This window comes from Columba livia, chromosome 4 (genome assembly GCF_036013475.1).
Source record: "Columba livia isolate bColLiv1 breed racing homer chromosome 4, bColLiv1.pat.W.v2, whole genome shotgun sequence".
NCBI classification, from domain to species: domain Eukaryota; kingdom Metazoa; phylum Chordata; class Aves; order Columbiformes; family Columbidae; genus Columba; species Columba livia.
In genome coordinates, this window is record NC_088605.1 from 72,464,070 (window position 1) to 72,487,164 (window position 23,095).

At 38.8% G+C, this 23,095-nt stretch overlaps 1 protein-coding gene across 4 annotated transcripts in view; it reads left to right on the forward strand.

Annotated features, from left to right (window-relative positions):
- The window catches only part of TBCK (TBC1 domain containing kinase), a 98,847-nt gene extending 84,504 nt beyond the window's left edge, over window positions 1-14,343 (forward strand). For all 4 annotated transcript variants that reach the window (XM_065062789.1, XM_065062790.1, XM_065062791.1 and 1 more), the window contains 2 exons: window positions 2,475-2,634; window positions 13,671-14,343. In XM_065062789.1, coding sequence (XP_064918861.1) covers window positions 2,475-2,634; window positions 13,671-13,781 — 271 coding nt within the window. In that variant the 3' untranslated portion in view covers window positions 13,782-14,343. The remainder of the gene's footprint in view (window positions 1-2,474; window positions 2,635-13,670) is intronic.
- Window positions 14,344-23,095: the final 8,752 nt, after the last annotated feature.

A 23,095-nucleotide genomic window follows, 5' to 3' on the forward strand; every position in this document is an offset into this window, starting at 1 on the left:
TTGACTGCTAAGTGGTTTTATGAGGTTGTCTTTCATATTAGAAAGCTTTAATCAGCCTTGCCATTTATATTTTTTGAATGAAGAGGTATGCTGGAGAGAGAAAATCTCTGATGTTTGAGCAGTGATCACTGCTGCTCTTGTCGCAGTCTGGTTGGAGTTTATGGTAGACTGAAATGTCTTGTCCTTTAAATAACGGGTGGATTTAAATCCTAATACCTATCTGGTATTAGGAGGTAGAGAATGTCGTCATTAAAAAGGCAGCTTGGTAGGCAGTAAAATTACCCCTTGAGTGAGTTGGTTTGTATGTCAGCTGCAGAAGAAAATGTATGGTATATAGAAAGTTATTAAACTGTCAGCAGTTCTGAATACACATGGGAAACCACAGGAATACTGTGTTCAGTGTCCTGTTTATTCTCGCAGTAAGGAAGAAGAGTTTGCCACAAAATTTCAACAAACTGCACAGTAGGATCAGGCAGTGTGTATGTTACTGTGGCATGTGGTTTAGAATGAGACAGACCCCTGGGAGGTGTTTCAAAAATACGAGCATTTCTTATGCTTTGTTGTTAACGTTCCTTGTCGTCTATGCCTGTCACAATAAACTTCACTCTCGCTTTGTTTTCAGTGGGATTTGAAAAAAAGCATGAGAGGAGTTTCAACAAGTGTCAAACATGCTTCATATTTCATACTAGGATGCACTTGAAAGCTAAGGCACTGTTTTGTAGCAAAGCTCATGTTGCAGGACCAAGAGCCACCAACCTTTTTTCCCCATAGACAGCTTTGTAACACAGGACTTTCTAATGAGAAGGTAATATACTCAAAGCAGTGTCTCTGGCCAGCAATTCCTCTAAGGCTCAGGTCATTAAGCGTATTAGCAAAAATACTGGCAGCCTTCCATCCCTGTTATGGAAGTTATAGCTGCGTACTTATGGTCTCTGAGCCTGTAGCACAAAATCTTGGCCCTTTTGTTAATTGTTTAGTGGTCACTTAAGATTAAGGAGAATGTGAATGACAGCAAATGCAGTTTGGATCTATCTAAGTTGGTACTAATGTTGGTATCAAATGTGTAATTCTTACAAGGTTAGGTGAGGTTTCTCTGAGTAGTTAAGCATACTCAGTGGTATAAGTGTGAGAAGCTAAATCTGTCCAAAGTTATTTTCTGTCTCAATGATGGTCATTTCAGAACCTTTACCCTGGTTAGTAGCAATGAGAGTGATGTGGTTATAAAGGTTGGCACAGAATAGTGAAGGATGGGTGCCGTAATTTTCCCCTTCAAAATAGAAAAAAACTGACAACATTAATGAATGATATGTCATCATCTTTTGTTCTTCCAAATATTTGTATATAGCTATGTTTTTCCCACACTATAGCAATGATGATCATAAAGCTGAAACTGTTACATAAATCATGAGAAATGAATGCTAATATTAACCTAAGTCAATTAAAATTTACCTCAATTTCAGGCAGCTCCTTTATTAAAAAGGATTCCAGAATTTAATTACACAGTAAACTAACTGTCTGCAAGTACAGTAATAACGAGTGATTAATCTGGATATTTTATATTGTGTATATTTTTTCAGAATTTAGCTGCTTCCCATCTCTTCAAAGCTGCTCCTCTGTATTGCTGGGGAAAGGGAGTGTTCCAGGCATGTGTGCAGTCTGTGAAGGTAATTCAGGGGGCTGTCAAGGTCATGGTGCATCTCCAAATTCATAACAAGCGAGGTTAGAAGTGGTCCAACTTAATTTTTATTGGAGATACTTCCATTCATATTTGTTCATAAAACCTCACTGAATGATCATCCCTCGAAAGTGAAGCACAACTAACTGTATCTCAGAATTGCTGGCACTCGGATGTTATTTTCTCTTCAATACCCAAAACACAATTATTGTAAGTGGGACTGCAGATAATGTACATGATGCTCATTGTCTGGGAATTTGAGTGCATGTACGTTAAAATTTCAGTTTGGATCAAAATTGCAGCAGCCTTGTGGAGGTTGGCAGAAGGTTTAGGGAAATTTTCCAGTAATCTCTATTTAGTTTTGGTTCTCATTGCAAGTACTTTGTTCCTTTTGCATAAAAGTCCTCTGGAAGAAAGAAGTGCTCCAGCTGCTTGTTAGTATTTGGCTCCTGTTATCAGATGAAAGCTCATTTGACGTAAAATCCACAAAAATATGTATACTGTTGATATTTGGTCCCTAACACCAAGTGTTTCCTTTAGCAGTTCGATTTCTGTAGTGCTGTGTTATGTCCTTTATGAAACAAACAACTCTTCATTCTGTCTTTTTTTTTTTTCTGTAGTGTCAGAAGTTGTTTTCTCCATGTGAGTAAATAGTAAATGAGGTTTGTCAAAACATACAAGCACAAAAGACCAACATTGTTGTGTCATGACAGCCAGGATGAAGAGCAGGTTCATCCTACAGCTGTGCATGTACCACAGATCTCTCTGCCTTCCAGTGTCCTTAACTGATCTTCCTCAGCTTTAACCGTGGCCACATTTCTGGCAGCATCAACGTCCCCTTTGCATCAGCATTTACTGTGGAAGGGGATCTCGTCCAGTGCCCGGCAACAGCCACGCTCCAGAGCTTTAAAGGAAGAGTCGTGGTGATTGTAGGAAATGCAGTGAAGAACACGGCTGCTGTAAGTATATTGCTATAACATATACGTTATACTTAGAAATACACCAATGCCATGAATACAGACTGTAGTAAATAAATGCTGGAGTCTGGATAATTCAGATTAGTAACTTTGGGTATGACGACAGGGTTTGGGGGATTTTTTTTGTTGTTATTCATTTCTGCTTCTAGACAAAAACGTATTTCTCCTCAAGTGATCAACAACTGAGAAAGTTGACATTTTGCAATGAAATTATTTAACATTACCTTTTTCGGCGTTAATTTGGGGGGGGGGCGGGTCATATTGTAGAAGTGTCATCAGCACTTGTAATGTGCATCACTGAGATCTAGTTTTCAAAACTGACTTGTGTTTACTTTTGGTGGTGTCAGCAATCACACACAAGGTAAGTAGGCTGGGGGCAGCTATGTTATGAAGTCCAAAGGAAATAAGATATAATTCATGTTCATGCTAATAAAAAACAATGTAATGATTGTTTTTTTAGAATCATTTAGCTCATGCAATTGTGCTCACTGAATTGGAGAATGGTTCCTATGGAGAACAGTAACTTTCATATGATACTTTTATTGTCAGTGCCCTTAACTTGACGGGGAGAATATTCAACCTTGCACATTTGTTTTTATAACTAAATATTTGGTGGTGTTGTAAACCAGCAGAGTAACAAGTCAAAGTATTTCTTTTACAATTCTTTCTCTGAGGTGCAGGAAAGTGTTTTTTTGGTTTGGTTTTCTTTTTCCAAAAAATACATACTCTTCAGTATGGTGTACATAGTACACCATAGTTTCTTAAGCATGAACTGTAACCCTGGTCTGACAAGGAGGGCTTGGACCATTAAAAGGTCTTGACACAATGGACAGCAGAAGCATCAGTATGACGAATGTTGGAGTGTTTTATACTTACAGGGAGTTGTAAATAGCATGAGAAATCCTTTTAATTAACCTGTATTTCATCTTTTAGAAAATGAGCTTGTGATGTCTATCACGTCTCTTAAATAGTAAAAGAGATGGCATAAAAGAGACTGTATGGCAAATCTCATTGTTTCAGTCAGTGAATACCTAGGTTTGTGCATGAGATCCGGGTAAGTCTACGATAAGTATGTCAACGTGAAATGAATGAACTTGAATAATCAGAATAGCTCACTAAATGCTGAATGCATTAATCCCCCCCCTCAAAGGAACAAATGTGAAATGCATAAAATGCTAAGAGCCTCATTGATATTATTTAAATGACACTTCACTTGTTTGATGGTGGGTTATGCAGCTTCTTTCAACAATTACATTTTAAAACACTGAACATAACAATTTTTCTCAGTAAGAGCATAACCGTTCATTATTGTCCTGAGGAACAGGAACAGGAAAAAGAAAACGCTTTGGTATTCACTAATGAGTATCTTTATGGGAGGTATCCCACATACTACCAAATAATTTTCTGGGAGTTGTTTTGTCTGAAACAAAGGAACACTGTAAGTATTATGTCTAAAGCAGAACACAGAAACTACCTGAAACAAGAGTCTGAAGGAAACAAAGGACAAAGGCTTTACAGTGTGGGTTGTGGGTTACACCATAGCTGAGAAGATACAATTTTTCCTGTGATGTAGTGACGCTTCTCATGCAAACTTAGATTTGCTTTGGCTTTTAAATGTTTTGTTAAATGAAAATTGAATGTTTCCTCTGCAGTGCAGCTAAAGAAAACTTGCAGTGTACTTACTTAGTGGAAGTACTTCAGTCATGTGAGGGGATGCTGCCTTATCCTCCAACACAGACTTTCTGCAACTGAGACAATGTTTACGCTGTTTACCTGGAATTGTCGATATTATAGCTTTCCATAAAAGACAAATCTTGCTTTGCTTCTTGATTTGCCTGTAGAGTTCTGTAAAATCTAACTAAAGAGTGCAGAGCTTTAAATTGCAACAAAACACTGGATTGACCAGTTTGACCACAAATTAATTGAATACTAGAGCCTAAATACTGGTAGGGACTCAGCACCTCTGTCACACCCTTAGAGTACATATGAAACCAGCCTCAATTTGACTCTGTTGGTAAATCTTAGAACTCCTTCCTTTTGTGGATTATTTTTAAGGCAAATTTGAGTTTTACTCTGCATGACTGCGTAGAACTATCTGCCACTATTCCTGAACTTAACCAAGCCAAAACTGTGCAGCTTGAGGCTTGACAAGAAAATAGCTATTACTTTAAAAATGTTACTAGCTAGTCCAGTCATATGAATAATTGCAAAGTGAATGCATGGAAACAAAAACATTTTGGTCCAAAGAAATGTTAGATGATGTTCAGCTTAAAATGAATGTTTTCTAAACAGAGTTATGTGTTTCTAGCTGAAAAGGAATGAGCCACAACTTGTACCCTCTACTGTAAAGGAGAATTTTCCAGCAGTGTTCCCTGATATTTACTCCATTAAAAATATGGTGATTGGCACTGTTAGATGTTTGGTTTAAATTTATGCAGGACTGAGAGAGGTAGGGGTAAGCGTGGAAAAACAATGACTATTTTTGAGGCTGTTTGTAGTCAGAAGGTAGAATCTTTCAATTGCATTTCATATTAGTAGCCTACATGGCATCATTTAAATATATTAATTTATTTTTCTTTTAAAAAGGCAAAGTTTAGTGTACTGAACAGACGTGTAGAAAAAGCCTCTTCCACTTCTTATACTTCTGTTTCTGTCTTTTGTATTTGATGTGGTGCCAGATGATAGAACATAAATTTGGAAAGAAAATGCTGCCTAGAACTTGGTTGGCAAGAGGGAAAACTGCGAACTTCACCAGAGCCCTGTTCCAGGAGGAGGCAAAGGGAGCCAGCGGTGTCACAGTTGAAAACTTCCTTAGGACAGGATTAAAATAGAGTAGTCCTGCTTGTTAAACCATTTAATTTATCCACCCTGGAAGTTAAATGAATAGATTGGTTCTCACTTGGTGCCAGCCTTTCTTCTCCTAGGAGATTCTGGGTGCTTGTTAACAGAGCAGAGACTTGTTTGTCTCTGAAAACAGCAGGAGACATCTACATAAAAGGCATTATGCTGGAGTTAATAAAACAGATTCTATTTTGATTTTTAACTTTTAAATATGTTAAGTGGCAGCATCTCTTAACTGAATTAAATTCCCCTTTCCCACATCCCTTCATAGATAAGTACCTTGTAAATTCTAGTCTGGGCAGGCGATTATTACAGTTGGGAGTGTGATACTTCAATAGGCAATGAGCGCTCAGCTGTAGCTTTTTTTGGTGCATGGCAAATATCATGTTTCCTGATGTTTGTCTCTTTCAACGCCAGCAAGTGCAAAGGCAGATCATAGAATAGTTATGCAAGTGTAGGAAGGGGATTTTTTGGTGTCTTGTATTTTTTTGAAAAGGTGACATTACTTCTTCAATCAGCTTTGAGGTGCTAAGCCATTATCTGTTTCCATTCCCAACTTTTTCTCTGTATTGCTGCTGTGTTGACTGAAATTAGAACAGGAGAAATACCTTATGTGATATTAAATCATGCTCCAGCAACTCAGTTTTGACAGTGACACGCTTCTACTTGTGAGGTGTGGTTGTTTAATATATATATGTTTCCCCAATGGTTTAATATATGTGTTTTATTGTCAGTTGAATGCTATAACAGAATAAAGTACACAGGATATTTTCATCTGTCTAATAATTAGCAACTCGTGTATTTCTTGCCTTGGAAAAAGATAAGCTGGTAGTCAGAGCTTAAAAAACATCTGTCTTTGTCACAAGGTAATAAATTCTAAATTGTAACTTCTGATTGTTCCACTGATTATTTTTTATCTAGGTAAGGTATGTTGCTATAAATACATTGTCTAGACAACTTCTGCAAGTTACTGAAGCAAAGTAGTCATTCTTATTGCATCACAGTAGCTAACAGATTAAAAGATATGAATTAACTCCAAAGCAAAGACAAGCAGCCCTGATTTTCCATGGGATCTTTCTGACCCTTTTCAAAGCAAGAAGGAGAGGGTCAAGTTCAAGATTCTTTTTGTATAGCGTATTCCTAGCCTGAAAAAGAAAAAACCAAAACATACATATGTGAAAGTAATATTTTTTCTCTCTCAGCACACTATCCAAGATGCATTTCTTCTTATACAAAGGCTGAGACACTTAAGTGTCCAATTACCACTGAATTTGTGTGATTTTGTTGTCATCTTCCTCAGACCTTTTAAAAAGACATTGCCAGAGATGCAAGTCCCTGCATGCTGAAGCTGGTTTCTTGTTATAAACCCATCCTAAAAACCCAAATGGATACCCATGAAACTTCATAGGGTGTCTGAAGATAAGGTGTTGCGGAGAATATTAAAGGGCAGGTGCATTCGTGCTTCTAAAGATAAATGGGTTTAGTTAGAAGGGCCAAATGAAACTGCTGGAGTTAAATAGAAATTAGGCAATGAACTTCTTGATATGTATCCACTATACAACTTCTAGATTCTGCACTTTCTTGGAAATATTCTGCAGAAAAGTGATTGAACGAGCGGAATGAAAACTGAAGGTATTTTCTCCTTGCAGGGAAGGAGGGGCTCCTTATGGTGGCCACAATGGCTTTTTTTCATGTTTGTTTTGTTACAGCATCACTCCCTGTTCTGCAGTCAGATACAGGGCCTACTGAAACCATCAGGAGCCTTTTTGTTGCCTTCAAAGAGGAAGAGATCAAGCTTGTATTTGATTCCTACAAGAGGGAATGTCTGTTCTGTGGGAGGTCCGAGGACTTTTGTCCTGGAGTTTAAGAAACAGGACAAAACTGGCAGGGTAGGCATGGCCTCAGTAATATCCAAGTGCTGGTAGTTTCTGTATGGATTGGCCATAGGGTTCCTCATCATATCTAAGATCTGGTAGTTTCTGTATGGATTGACCAGAGGGTTCCTTATCAGCCGTCTCTGTGGTTAACAAAAAGACCCCAGTTTGGGTAGCATTAATAAAAAGCATTGCAAATCACAAAGAAAAAGTTTTTCACTACCAAGTGTTTCTCTGAACATTTTTTCAACATCTGGGACATTCTTTACACTTGGAGGGGGTAGAATCTTTCAGAAAGACTCGTGCTTGCTTTTTATATTCAAGCCAGCTCTTAGGCATTTTTTAAAAATACATATTTCTGTTCACTAACAGCTTTTTTATTTTCTGTTGAATCAAAACTAGGTTTGCTTTCTGCATTTTAATTTTGCAATCCATTCAACTGTACTGGGTGCACTGGATACATTTTTGTCAGTATATATTAACTGGGTTGCAACAGCTAAATCTCTGCAATTGAGTTTCATTTTCAAGTGCTCACTCTCAGCTGGGTATTCTTTTAATAGATTATTATTAAGTGGACAGCTAAAAATGCAGGTGTTTGAAACCTATAACTTGGCGAAATTTGAGTGTTTACTCTTTCTCAGTCAAACTTATTCTGAAATCAGCTATTAAATACCTATTTGTGTAGGCTCGTTTTCAAATCTTTCCATGCAAGTCCTTTAAGTTAGTGCTGTATTTTTGTACTGATGGAATGGAAAGTGCTCCTTTTTGGCCAGGTCTGCATGTGAAGAACTTTTCCTTGATCTTGTTAGAGCAAGATGCTTCTTTCTCTCTCTCTCACACTCTTTGCCCCTCTCTTCCCCTCTTTTCCTTTCTCTCTCTTCCCTCTTCTCCTTTCTCTTTTTCCTCTTCCTCTCTTTCGCATGCTCTCTCTTTTTTGTACCCTATTTTTTTTCCGTTTTTTTAACATAGTATGTGTTTGCACAAAGTTTCACTGCTTGTGTTTTGTACTTCCATTTAGTTTATGCTAATACTGTAACCATTAACTAGGCACTGTTTTGTTGATATGGGAGGCTTTAGGTGCTTGTGTTTCCCTTGGTGTTAAATTGCTATTTCGTTTATCTGGAACCTTTTAATATAAAAAGTAGATGGCTAAGTATAATCTTGTCTGCTTTGTGGCATACGGAAAGTGTTATTTAAAAAGCTGTAGACCCATCACCTGGACGATGGTGTGCTTTCAGAGCAGTGAACTCTTGACTGAAATCATACAGCAAAACAGACAGTGGTCCATGAGAGGTTTGCATAAGATGTTTACAAACTAAAAACTAATAAGGATCTTAAGGTAATGGATGAATGCAATGAAGCTTGGTTAATATTTCTTCCCCAGCTTCTAAAGTATCTCTTTTCTTCTGGCTCTTTCATAGTATGCTCTTAACATTAATGCCCTGGTAACATTTGTCGCAGCAGAGTCTTTTTTGGTATTCTGGTACAGTATGTGCTCCTCCTTCCCTCCCAACGTGCCCTTTAATTCCAGCCTGTCACAAGAATGTCTGTTAAAGTGGCTGATGTGTACACAGCAACCCTGCTGCTGTGGAACGATGCTGCTCGAGCTGGGTTGTGTTATCACAGTATCACAGTATGTTTGGGATTGGAAGGGACCTCAAAAGATCATCTAGTCCAATCCCCCTGCTGGAGCAGGAACACCCAGGTGAGGTCGCACAGGAACATGTCCAGGTGGGTCTTGAATGTCTCCAGAGAAGGAGACTCCACAACCTCCCTGGGCAGCCTGGTCCAGGCTCTGCCACCCTCACTGAGAAGAAGTTTCTTCTCAAATTTAAGCGGAACCTCTTGTGTTCCAGCTTGATCCCATTACCCCTTGTCCTATCATTGTTTCCCACCGAGAAGAGCCTGGCTCCATCCTCATGGCGCTCACCCTTTATATATTTATAAACATTAATGAGGTCCCCCCTTAGTCTCCTCTTCTCCAAACTAAAGAGACCCAGCTCCCTCAGCCTTTCTTCATAAGGGAGGTGCTCCACTCCCTTAATCATCTTGGTTGCCCTGCACTGGACTCTCTCCAGCAGTTCCCTGTCCTTCTGGAACTGAGGGGCCCACAACTGGACACAATATTCCAGATGTGGTCTCACCAGGGCAGAGTAGAGGGGAAGGAGAACCTCTCTCGATCTACTAGCCACCCCCCTCCTAATACACCCCAGGTACCATTGGCCTTCCTGGCCACAAGGGCACAGTGCTGGCTCATGGTCATCCTGTTGTCCACCAGGACCCCCAGGTCCCTTTCCCCTACACTGCTCTCTAATATGTAATTTCCCAACCTATACTGGAACCTGGGGTTGTTCCTGCCCAGATGCAGGACTCTACACTTTCCCTTGTTAAATTTCATTAGGTTATTCCCCGCCCAACTCTCCAGCCTGAGATTCAGCTGTAGACACTCTGCGAATGTGATGTGCCTACTTGAAAGCTGTGATCTTACTGCTTGGAACAGGGTAGTAGGAACATTTTGATAAATGCTGCAGTATGCAGATTATTAAGGTTCTTGATGGTACTTAAAGGGGCAGTCCTGTTGTGCTGTTTGTATTGAGAGCAACAGCAATGTGACAGAAAAACACTTGTGATTTATGAATCTGTATGCAAGAGATCAGGCATTTATCACAGGACTTAAGTTTTGAAATTGCTTCAGAAGAGCAAGTACTGACTGCAACCTCTCCCTAAAAGCAAACCTTCTTTTGAGATTTGGAAGAATCCCACCTACTTCAGAAGGATAGAGAAGAAACAAGAAGCTTCCCTGTTCCTTTCTGCTCCTGACACGGTATATTTCAGAATCAATTATTTCACGTAGTTATGTGGCTTATCTGGATTGGTTCAAAGCTTAAAAAGCAGAAAAACAGGTCAGGAAACTTGATCGGTGTGACAAAACACGGCAGAAAGAAGTCTGAAAAGGGAAGTTTAAAAAAATGTTGAATAGGGCAGATACCTGGAGCGTGTTTAATATTTGCTCAGATTTTGATATGAATTTGCTGTGATCTTGTCTGTCTCTGCAAGCACGAATTCTTATATCTGCATGAGAGAGGCTTAGCTGTCTGTTTTCAAATGCAAATGAAAATTTTCTGACTCAGTTATATTCCCCAGAATGGGTGTTTTATGTGAAATGTGTTGATGCAGTACTTAACAGAGGAACAGTGTTTCCAAGGTCCTCACCAAAGCCATCACGTAGTAGGCATTAAACAAGTTGCTCAATATTCATCCTTTCATATATAGTATTTGCTGTGAAAGTAGAATAGCAAGAGGAGGTTCAATTTAAGTGCTAGATGCAGATAGTGAAAACAAAATGATAGAACTTCTTGGGAAGTACATTTTGAGGGAAGACCACCTAAGGCAGAAAGGAAAAAGCTTGAAGTCTTATAGCATCCCTTTAATCCTCTGCCTCAGAAAAGCATAACTCCATTTCCCCAAAGTAGTGTTGTCTAAAGGAAAACTGAAGCATCGCAGGGGACTGAGATCCATTGGTGAAATGGGGAAACAGATACATCTCAGAAGTATCATCAACACAAGCTTCTGATAAAGTTGAGAAAGTGTAATCACCTTATAAATGACAGAGGTTCATTTCTGTTTTAAATCAACCAGGATAATGGAAATTTAATTGTGCGCTACCTTTATATGTTTCAATAAGTCTCTCTTTAAAATGTAGGTGCTTTACTAGGTTAACCCACTTGCTTATCTCCTCACTGTGTTATCTCCTGTCTTAAGAGCACCTCTGTAAATCAGGTTATTTAGTGGACTAGAAATTACATATTCAGGTGCCTGTTATTAAACTTTGAGTTGACACTTCATGATAGCATTTATAAAGGAAATAGAGCCCATGTGTGAAGTCCAAGGTGGCAGTTTCTGCTGTAGAAAGTCTGTGGCATCGATTCAGAAGGGCACCTTTGGTTTTTTTTAGATGCATGAAATTTTGCTCTTTTTTGGATCACTGATTTTTTTCAAGTTTTTAGGTAACATTTTTTAGTCTTTCTTAATTTCTTGCATTTAAATTACTGATATTTGAACATAAATGAAGGTCATGCTGGAGAGGAAATCTATGTAGCTATTTCAAATAGTCCTTCCTGTCGTGCCCCTCCATCAGTGCACATGCCAGAAACAACACGTTCATGTGTTTTTAAAGTACTGGCTTCATACAGTGGGTTTTGGCAGAGAAAGATACCGGCTGGTGTTGGAACATTTCAGAAACACGGTGAACAAGTTCTTGTCTGTGACAGACAACTCCTCTGTCTGGGAGAGCAAAGAACAAGCCTGTGCTGAGGAACAGAACTATAGAAACTCAAAGCTTTAATTAGGAAGACTGCAGCGCTACTAAGATGTGTAGTTCTAAATCTACTCTTTACCAAAAATTGCTGTTTCTACTTTCACTAAGGTAAAACTAGGAATGTCTTTAACCAGATCCAATCCTATTACCCTAGGAGTTAAACCTTGACTCTTTTCTTCTTTGCAGTGTGGAGACAGGTGTATGTGCAAAGCTGTTGGAGGCTAATATTTGGAGTTGGATGGCAGCTCTCAGCTTATAGCAATGTATATACCCCTGGGCCCCTGACTTGCAACTAATTGCCACAGCAGTGAGTTACCAAAAGTATCAGAGTATCTTCCCTGCTCACTGGGTTTTCCCTGGCTGGATGTCCAGATGCAGTTTTTTGAGCTGTATTTGCAGCTTTTCTCACTGAAACTATGTAGACAACTGCAGACAGTTCTGTGACAGCTCTAAACAAATTCAAAAGGCAGTTCATCTTCATCTTGTGGTATATCATCTTGTGCTTTCTGCCTGTCGTTTGCTGACAGCCCCAGATTCTGCACTGCGTGCTCTGCAGAGGCCCCGGAGAAAGAGAAGGATTCCTCCCCATACGGTTATAAAAGAACCTCTTGTCATATGCAGTGAATAACATTTCCAACCATATCTAAAGCAGTTCTAAAATACGGTGGGACACAGGCTCAAACCCTAAATACAGAGCATTGTTTGTATATTTTCATTTCAGATTACATGGAATGGTTAGTTACATTATGCCTAGGGCATCCAAGAACTTGGAGTAGAGTTTACAGTTTATTATCAGAAGTCTGAAATGATCAGTAGACCGAGAGTGGAATCTCTCTGCTGATACATGGGACATTGTATTCAACAAATAAGAGATGCTTGAACTTACTTTTGGTCTTCGTTAGGCAAGTACTTAAAACAAACATGACAGCCAAAATGTCCTTGCTGATCCACTGACCTCTTATTCTGCTTCAGCAAGTTCTCAGTGATTAGAGAGTAATTATTTCAAGGTAGTCATGTAGTACATCTTGTTCTGCCTTAGTATCTGTTATACTATCAAAGGTAATTAGAAGGAATGTAAATGTAAAAAGAAATCCCATGTACTAAGTTTGGATGGGGTGCCTAGTGCTGTTCTTGAGTTGGTAATTAAGTTGTTTGTGCAAAGTTACTTATTTGGACATCGTGGTTGCACTGGTTCTGGAGTTGTATCACACATCATTTTCAGTGGTCAAAAAGATAATTATGAACATTTTATGTGGCCCATTTTGAAGCACTCGATGATTTTATAACTGGTACTAATTTGTCAGCCAAGTGTAAAGCAACAATCTGCAGACTGGGATGGCAGGACAGTCTCTCTCAGCGCTATTGGAAATAAGGGAAAACTACTGTCGTTTCTCTCGGATTAATCCATTTTGGTGGCTTGCTTTTTCATGTACTGCAATCAGTGTTTAGAAGGGAAATTTTTCATGTGATACACAAAATATTCCTTTGGCTTGGAATTTTGATATTTTGCTACATAATTGGTTATTTTAATTTTTTTAATCATTATCATTATTTTGATACGCAAAATATTGTTTCTTCATCCATGTAGCAACTTTTCATGATGAGTTGCTACCCAGAAACTGACAACTCGTGTGTTTGGTTTATGGAATGAATTAATTGGGGAGAGAGAAGCTCTGAAGGACTTGGGTATATGGAGTGGGGGGATGCAGGGGAGCTGCCAGACCCCAAATTAATATCTGACATATGTGAAATCAAGTCCTGTTGGACAACTTTGACAGGTAAGCAAGTGACTATACCAACAAAATGACCACCAAATTCATCCCAGCTGTTTCAACACAGACATGGGTTCCTGTGCTAGACCAGTTGGTGCAAAGAAAGAACTTCTAGGGTCCAATAATTTTTTGTTTAGCTTTCATTACTTAACACAATGTTATTTGTATTTAAGGACTATAATATGCAGTGCACTAATGATATATCTGTTTCAGTTTGCAGCTCATCTAGTGAAAAACAAGTACCCAAGGGTCTGCATCCTGGATGGAGGAATCAACAAGATCAAACCGACTGGTCTCCTCACTGTTCCTTCTCCACAAATCTGACTGTAAACATTTGGGACAATCCATCTGGATGGGGAAGTCTTACCATACAATGTGGATATCCTGAACGCAAAGGGCATTACAGCCTCTTCACGATACAAGCTGTCCTGATGATCGGTGTCTTATCCTGCAGATCTAGAGAACAGGAGCTTTGCGTTTATTCTTTAATGTAGAGCTTCAGTTGGAAAACATGAAAACTGCGAAGCTTCAGGCTTTCCAAGGAGCCTCTTCAGCACTGATGTAGTGCACAACTGGTTGAGCAAGTCTGAACACAAAAAGAATAAATCAGCTGGCATTTGGTATCTCATAAGTATTTCTGCAGGACAAAATAAACTGGCACTTGAGGGCTCTGAGCTGCGCTTAAATAGATTATTTTTCAAAAGTATTTTACTGTGAATATTGAAAGTAGCAAGCCGAAGCTGTACCCTGTGTGTGGCCTGTGAAAAAGCGTGTTCTATAATATTTTAAAGAGTAATTGCTGTGTCTTGTGACCTGTTTTCTTTTTGAGAAAGCATTTTTTCATCTGGATTGGAAATAAAGATGTCTCCCAGATTTGAAGTCACTGTAAGAGCTGCTGCTGAGTCAATCCAAACTGTATCATATCCTGCAGAAGTGGAGAAAGCCTACTCCTCTGTGGAGAATTTAGCATTATTCCTGTAAACACAGCAAATACAACAACTTTTGAAACAATGACATTTACCAGGAAGGTAGGCTTTTGACAATACCAAGTCTTATGACTATAGATCAGTCATTCCACAACTAACAGTGCTTTTCCATTATAGAAGCTCATGCCTTAGAAAGAAACAATGCAGTTTTAATTTTCACATAAAACATTATCGAGTAATTGCTCCTGTATGAATTGGAGGTGCAAAGTTCTCTTTGGTTCTCTACGCTTTCAGCTAGTGCTGTCAATTTTTATTCCAGTCGTATTTCTTAAACATGAACTTTAAAACTCACAGATGGAGACACCAAACCTGTTTCTAAACTAAACTGAATGTAAATGCTGTAGATGAGTAAAAGGGGACTTCCACAAAGAGCGCAAGGGAATTGTGCATAGAGATGTGGAAATTACTTTGGAAAAGAAGCCAAAAGTATTGAAAGTCCCAACAGAAACAGGAATTAGCATCTCTGTTGCTGAGAAGCTAAAAATAAATTTGAATCAGACAAGTACCACTTCTCAGGAGATGCGAAGAAGCCCCTACCCTAATTTCTGCCCCTCAAAATCCAAGGTTAGCTTTGCTAGCAGCTCAGCTCTGTTATTCTACAAATAAGGGGTGGGGTAAAGCTAGGAAAATAAAACAATCCGTCTTCAAGATTGCTACTTGAAGTTGTACCTTGAATCCAGGAAAACCAGTTGTAATAATGCAAGATTGACAGTATAGCTCTGAAATTAAATGAGAGTTTGGAAGAATTTATTTTAGAAGACAAGAAACTTTTTGATTTCTCTTTCTACATTTTTAAAGTTTAGAAAACACTGGTGTGAAATGAGGCTTAATAATCACTGAAGTGTGGGGCTTAAAATGTGTTTTATAACATGAGCAAAATGACACCAAAGATGCGTTCACCTGGTTACAATCGCATATGAGCTTGCGTTGTGAATTTGGCACTGTGCTCTTTGTTAGAGCATCATCTGAGACACAGTAGTTTACACAGTACAAGCTCACTCTTAGGGTATCAAGGATTTGCTCTCAATATGGTTATCATGTGCCTTAGTTGAGGATTTTATAATGTGAACAGTTTTTAGTTTGACAAAAAGAAAGCTGCACCAACTAACTTTATTTCATGTTTCTTCTGTCACAGGAGATTTCCAAAACTGAGACAGTTGTGAGAGGAGACAGGGAGGTCAGTGAGAAGGCTGTGAAGTTTCTATAAATCACAAGCAAAATGATCATTTTTTTATGTTGGTTTTGGGTTGTTTTTTTGTTTGGTTGTTTATTTGTTTGTTCCTTTAGGGTGTACTGGTGTTTTTTTAGCAGTGGTGGGTTTTGAGTTTTATTGTTTTGGGAGGTCTTTTTGAACTGAAACCATGGAAGATGAGACCTTGTGGAAGGCATTGACAGAGGAAGGCTTCATTCTCACGTGTGCAATGACCAGAAGATCTTGTCCTGAATCTTCAGAAGCTTGTCTCTAGCACTACGTGCCATCTCCAGGAGGTTTAGTGTTGCCACAGCTGTGGTTTTGAGAACGGTGTTGGAAAAAGTATGACAGGTGAAAAGAAAATGGGGGAAGAAAAGCACCTTTTACCTCCTTTTATCTCAGCTGTGATTTGCTAAAAAAATCCTGTGGAATTACAACATGCTTATATATATATATATATGGGCTTTCTTTGGTTGAAGGTCAGCATAATATACTGAAACTTTCAAGAAGTTTTTGACTTTAAAAATCCAAGATGCTCAGCAGAGTGACCAAGTAAGGGATTGGAAATGAAATCTAGGGACAGATTATCAGGTTCCTCTGTTAACAGATGGTCCCTATAACAATCTCTGGTGAGGCCCATGGTGCTCAGCTGGCTTTAAAAATAACCTGGAAATGGAGAAGAGCATTGAGGTTAATAACAGGCTTCCTGATACTACAAAATCATCTACTGTGATCAAAGTTTTGCCTGACTGCACAGAGAATGAGAAAGACCTTGTGACACTCAGTGTCAGAGAGATTCACTATGAAAAGGTACACATGGGGCTTAATGATATTCAGCAGTGAAATCATCAATAGATAAAACATTAGTGCAAATGCCTAACAGTAGCCAGAAAGCCACACAAGGTATTGGTGGTTGTAGGGAAAGAACTGAACAATACAAGTTATGCCATCGGGGAATTAACCCATATGGTACATTTTGAACACAGCACAGATGCTTTGTAGTACAAAGAAAAATATGCACAGGATTAGAAGGGATATAAACTAGAGTCAAAATAAGATTATTTTAATTATATTGACTGAAACTCTTCAGTTTGGAAATAGAGGCAGCCAAAATAGGAAATCCGCCTTTTGCAGAAAGTACATCCTTAAAATGTAGAGTTTGTCACTAGAAGAGGCTAACAGTTCATAAAAATAGTCATAAAGAAGGATTAGACAGCTTTGTGGAAGAGCTCCATCTGATTGACTATTAACCACAGTGGTTGAGAAACAATATTCAAATCAGGGCTTCTCTGATGTGTTTTTAAGAGAGGCTGGGAGAATACACCGGAGAAAGACTTCAGCCTGTTTCTTGTATTTTCAAGCATTTCCCCTTCAAAAGTGGATATTGGTCTATACCAAATATAAGTTCAGGTGATGTTATTTGTTTAATGCCAGATTGCTGTTTACTTCTTCTTTATACAGGTGCTCAGAGAATGGCTGTAAGCACAAAGAATAGAATGCCTTTGAGAAAACAGGATATAATGTGTACCCAGCCACTAATTCCTATAGTAGGAAGCATTCTATATCTCCTATAGATATTTTAATTCTTAAAGAAGTCATCTTTTGCGTGAAAAATAATATTTAACAGGTTCAGTCTGATTTTGGTTTAGCTGAGTAAGATTCATAGGCTATGTATTCTATTTGTATATGGATATACTTTTGACAGACTTAAAACTGCCATTAAGTAAAACTTTATATGATAAAGTTTACACATATTTTCCAGGAGAAGTCATGAAAGAGGATGTCTAAAAGCAGGAAATGTCAGTAACTGCTAAAGAGTATTGATTTTTTTCCCCATGTAAATAGAAGTACCTGGAAGGTTCTGTAGCAAACAGCTGGATGTGCTGATGTACCTGCACTTACTACTTTAGTCAACAATTTTGAAACTGTGCCTATAGATAGACATTCTGTGCCTGTTTATTTTAATTGACTTATGTAGGACAAGCATTCGGTCACAAAATTGTCTTCTAATCTTATTTTCCGTGGGCAAGGAAAATTATTGAATTTTGTGGTAATTTCTCATTAGTTTTTGCAGTGTTTGCCCAATTTAAGAGTATCAAAATGTATTTGCTCTGTTACCCCACCAATTCTGGCACCGCTTTAGTGGAGCAAGCAGTCATCAGGTTTCTTAAAGCTCTTGAAAGATTTCTGGAGGCCAGGTTTTCCCAACATGTACGTTTCTTACACCATGGCTTGTCCATAAAGATCTAGCAGGGCCAAAAAATTCTTCATCTTCCATGCTGAGTATCTTCTACTGCCAGCAGAAACATGTCCCACCTAAACATTTCCCACTGTTTGGCCTGGAAAATGCAGCCTCTTCCAGTCTGTTTTTTTCCTACCATTATATTTTAAAAACATCCCGAATCTGCCCGAGCCACCTGTGCCTACTGTTGCCCACCCAAGACAGGTTCCCCATGTGGTACCCAAGTGGGCATCTAATAAGAACAGAGCAAAAGTGTTAAACCCTCTTTTGGTAATCTCACACTTATTGATCGTGACAGAATCATTTAGGTTGGAAAAGACCTTTAAGATCACCAAATCCAATCATTAACCTAACAGTGCCAAGGTGACAGACTGTGAAACATTTCCTGTTAAACTAGAGTGTCCTTCAGACACAGTCTTTTGAGGTTCTTATTACACTTTGCATCTAAGTTTCTTGGGATTTTGTTGTTGGCTTTGATTGTTTGTGGTGGTGTAGTTGTTGTTTGACTGGCTTTTTTACAGGTAGGTATTTGTCCTATTTGGTCCACTTTTTTGAGCAAAAACTCAGGCTATTTGCCATTGTCCTAGAGACCTCCTTTCCTGGACCCATCTTGTCTCCCTTGTCATCCTGGTTTCTCTAAGTCTAGGTCATATGTGACCATGATACCTTCCCAGTTCAGGATGAGAACAACTCACCTTGTGTAGCAAAAAGAAGAGAAGATGCAGTGTTTACTTCACTTTAGCTTTCAGCATTATGGTTCACTTCAGGTAATTCTGGTTTTGTTTGTTTGTTGGTTGTTGGTTTGGGTTGTTGCTGCTGTTGTTTGGGGCTTTTTCTTTGTTTATTTTATTTAGAATGCGTTTTCCCTTTAGATCTAGGTGCTCCCCACCACTAGTCTCAGGTATTTGATACAGTCAGGTATTTGATAGTCTTTCTGATATTTCTGAAGTAGAAACAGTAACCATAGCAGCTCAGCAGAGACGGGTATGTACTCATTTGCTTAGGTGATTAATTTTTCCAATCTCCTGAATGATCTCTGAAATTGTGAAGGGCTGAGTCATTTGTCAGAGTGGGTAAGGTGTTAAAGTCCCATACCATCCTTTCCTTGTTTCTTTTTCCAGGATTTAATCTGTTATTAGGCTGGCAAGACCACTACACTTAAATTCATTGCCTTTTGTGCCTCTGTGTAGACCTAACCTGTGTAAGCATAATACAGCAATGTTATTTCTGTGACCTTCTGCATATCAATATCTAGACTTCCCTTGCTATTGTAGCCAGCCAAGGAAGATGCTTATTGGGATATCTCTAAGCTGGTCTTCAGAGCTACACCACACACAAAACAAAACAACCCAAATTGCATGAGCTCTTCAGCAGCTGCATCACTCCTGTTATTGTTCAGAAAGGTACTGTGAGAGCCTGTTAGCTTTATGGCCTGAGACATACCGGCTGTTCCTGTTTGCAGGTCATGAATGTTGTCTAGACTATCCCTTCTTATCAAACTGTTTTTTAGTTAATATAAAAGCTAGCTATATATTTAGCTTTCATAGTGTCCAGATTGAGTTACCAGGACATCTGGGAATTATGTGGGAATGAGTGTGGCCTTTTAATCACCCATTTCCAGTTATCTCTTTGCTGATGGGTCAGAGTGGCCTCTCCCACTGTTATCATAGAAACTTAACTACTGCCATCACTCTTATCTTGCTATTTTTAATTCCATCTCCTGGGCCCAACTTGCAAAGATTGGCTGAAACAATTATTATTCCTCCCAAAAGAGTGTTTCTTTCCAGGGCAAGTAGTGAAACTTGATCCATGCTGGATGAACCAACATGAGATTTGTATATTTGACTAGCAAAACTACAGATTTTCCTGTTCCTTTGGATTTCAAGCTATAATGCCAGTATTGTCATTGGTTTTGATTTCCAGCCTCAGTAGATCAGTGATGTCAGAAAGTGCATTCTGTTTTGGAAATAGTGTTTAGTTTGCCTGTCAAGTAACAATGAGGCTTGAAGTTTGTTAACAGTAACACCAAAATACCTGTTGGACAATAGTTTGTGTTCTCTGACAACAGTCTGTATTCCATTAATTGAGGCTGGCAAATTCATCTTGTACTACCATAAGCATGTGGTTGAACATAATTAAATACCGCAGCGTGGCAGTCTTCTTGTATCAGCATTTAATATACGAGTATTATGCAGAGCTTAAAGAATCTGGACCAAGAAATAGGTTCAGTAGAATATTATTACCACTGAATCAATTTTTAAGTATTTCTCATAAAGCTTTTTCCCAAAACATGTTTAACCATGATGTAAATCCATGTTCGGATTAACCTCTGGTAGTGGTCTTGCACGTAAAGACAGAAAGACCCCAGTGCACTCACTCTTGTAATTCACATGTTTTACCTCCCTGGTGTAGGTCCTTATGTGCTTTAGGAGCTATGTTCTATAATGCATAGACACCAGTTTTCCAGACGCAGTAATCTCTGTGAAAGAACAGCTACAGTGGAGTAACTAAGAGATAGATGTGGTAATCATATTCAGTGGGAACAATCCTGGGGAAAAAAAAAAAAAGTGTAGATCACTGTTTTAATTACTATTTCCTAACTGAAGCAGTATTAAATTTGTCTCTTTGTCCATCTAGGGTTATCTGGAATTACATCATTTTAGAGACTCGTAGCATCTGATGGTGTCAGCTCTGGCCAGCTGAGCTGTGACCTGTGAGTACAGAACAGGTACATGGAATAATTGTGGGGTTTTAAGAGATATGGTGATTATGGCAGAAGCTTGAGTTATTGGGCTATTCCTACGTGCCTTGTTACAAACTTCTGATCTGTCTTGCATAATCTAGGTTGCTCACTTCCCCTCACTAAAATGAGGCTAATAACACTTTCTAATTTTACTCAGTGTAGGAAAAAAGTATAGTGAGTACTGTGACCACTTAAAATGTGTGAGTATGAGGACAACACAGACACTATATCAGGGGTGTCAAACTCATTTTCACTGGGAGCCATGGAGTAGTTACATTTATACAGTCATAAAATTACACTCAGCCCTTTGAAGGCAACCGTGAGGCTGACACGGCCCCTGGTGAAAGGAGTTTGACACCCCTGCACTAAATGATTCTTTCCTAGGAACAAGCTGTTTCCTTGGGAAGGCAAAGATACCTGACAACGTGAGTTCTCCATCACTAATTTTGTAGACAATCCTTTTATTAGTAAGTGCTATTAATGAACTAATGTTAGCATTCCCACAAACAATGCATGGCATCTATCAAGAATATAGTAATAGTGAGGAAGAAGCCCTTGTATTACAAAGCTTGGTATAAATTTCGGTTAGCTATATCAAGCAATCGTGCAATTAGGGCATAATAAAATATAATGTATTTTCAATGACTACAATACTTACATAATTTTTTAAAATGTTGATCAAGATTGACACCTGCCATAAAATTAACCAAATATCAAGCTTTACAACCCTGTAAAACCAGCAATAAAATCCTAACCTCACTTACAATGCAGGTGTCAGAGCATAATAAGAAAGCATTTTTACTTTTTATTTTCAGTTCTTTCTTCTCTTTTAGCAATTCAAGTGGCTTTGTGTTCTGTGCACAGGAGGTACACGTAGAAGAGGAGATCAGTTTGCATTGTGCTTTTGTGTCCCGTTATGGCTTGTTAAGGTGTAAAAACTCTGCCTGCCTCAGCAGTAGTAAAACGCCAGATTGCTTTTTGTGCTGACAGTTTTCTCACAGCTCAACAGGGAAATACAGGCACTGAGGCCTCTCTGAAAGGATAGCAGGGAGGTCTGATCTCACAGACGTGTTTATATGGTACACTAAAATACCACAAGTGTCGAGCTTTTTGGATGGATCTGTCTTCCTATCCCATCCCCCTTTTCTCCACTTCAGATCTCTATTAAAAGGACTCAATAAGTAATTTGTATTAACAGAGATAAATCTAGACCAGAATTTTGGAACTAAATGTCAGGGAGTCGATCATGTGATATTTAGGCTTTGCTAAATTTGTTTTAGATAAATTAGCATGTGATACCCTGCTGTTACTCAATTTTCCATAGTTTCAGACTGTCAGTGTTCTTACACAAACAGAATACATTCATCCTCTGGGTATTCCTGACATGTTCTAACAGCTGTTGAAAGACGGGTTTTTAGCCTTAATGTTCTCTCACTTGGCACTCTCACAGCAAGCTGACTCAAAACAAGTCAGAGCTGTACTTTTTCATCAGTCACATCCATAGAGAGGACTTTATCATGCTTGGGAGGCTAGTGCGTCGTTCTGGCACCAGTGAGCACAAGATTAGCACAGTCTTATCTTCTGCTGTGTCATTATAAGTATTAATTTTAAAGTATTGTACAAACCTGAAGTTTCAAGAACATACTTTGAGTGAGCGCACAACGTTCAGCTTTCACAGAAAGCCTGGCTTTCTTGCCATTATGTCAATTAATTTGATTTGCCTCGTTTCAGTTCCTACCCTAAATGCAAATTTTCTCAAACCCTTTGAAACTTGAATGAGCTGGTATCTCTGATTTTAAATCTTTGTTTCAAGTAAAGCTGTTTTTCAAGCAGTGTTGTTTCTCCAGCCTCAAAGAAATAGGTGACATCAGATGTAGGATAATGTTCTCAAGAGAGGAACTTGGTGGCTCTCTTGAGTATTACATGCCCTCAAGGCAGCTCTTCTGCAACTGGGACACTCCTACCCCAGGTGTGGAAAGATGCCCCATTTACAATATATACCTGGAAGAACAGACATGGAGATTTTAGTTTAGCATATTACTATATGCTATATGTGTAATTGTAACAATATAGCTAGCAAACAGCTTTCTTTAAAAGGACAAGGCTATTAAAAACTTCCAGCTCTTTTTGGAGGATCCTCTGAACCTAGCTGGAATAGCTCGAAGGAACTGGAATAACGAAAATTCCTCCTTTGCAATATTTATATAGACATGTAGTGCATGCACATACTCATGGATCTGAGTGCTGTACTAAAATAGGTAGGTCCTCTTGCTGTTTCACTCAGAGAGAAACTTTGCAATTACTTTTAAAGGAGAAACCAGCAAACTGGGCAGTTAGAACCCAGTGCTGTTGCAATATGTCTGGGTTCGGTTGTTCTGAATACTCACTCCTTTTGAAATGCTCTGTGCCCCTTGGTACTATATGTGCTAGTTGATATTTGCCCTACATTTCTTCTTAATGCCCTGTAGGTAAACC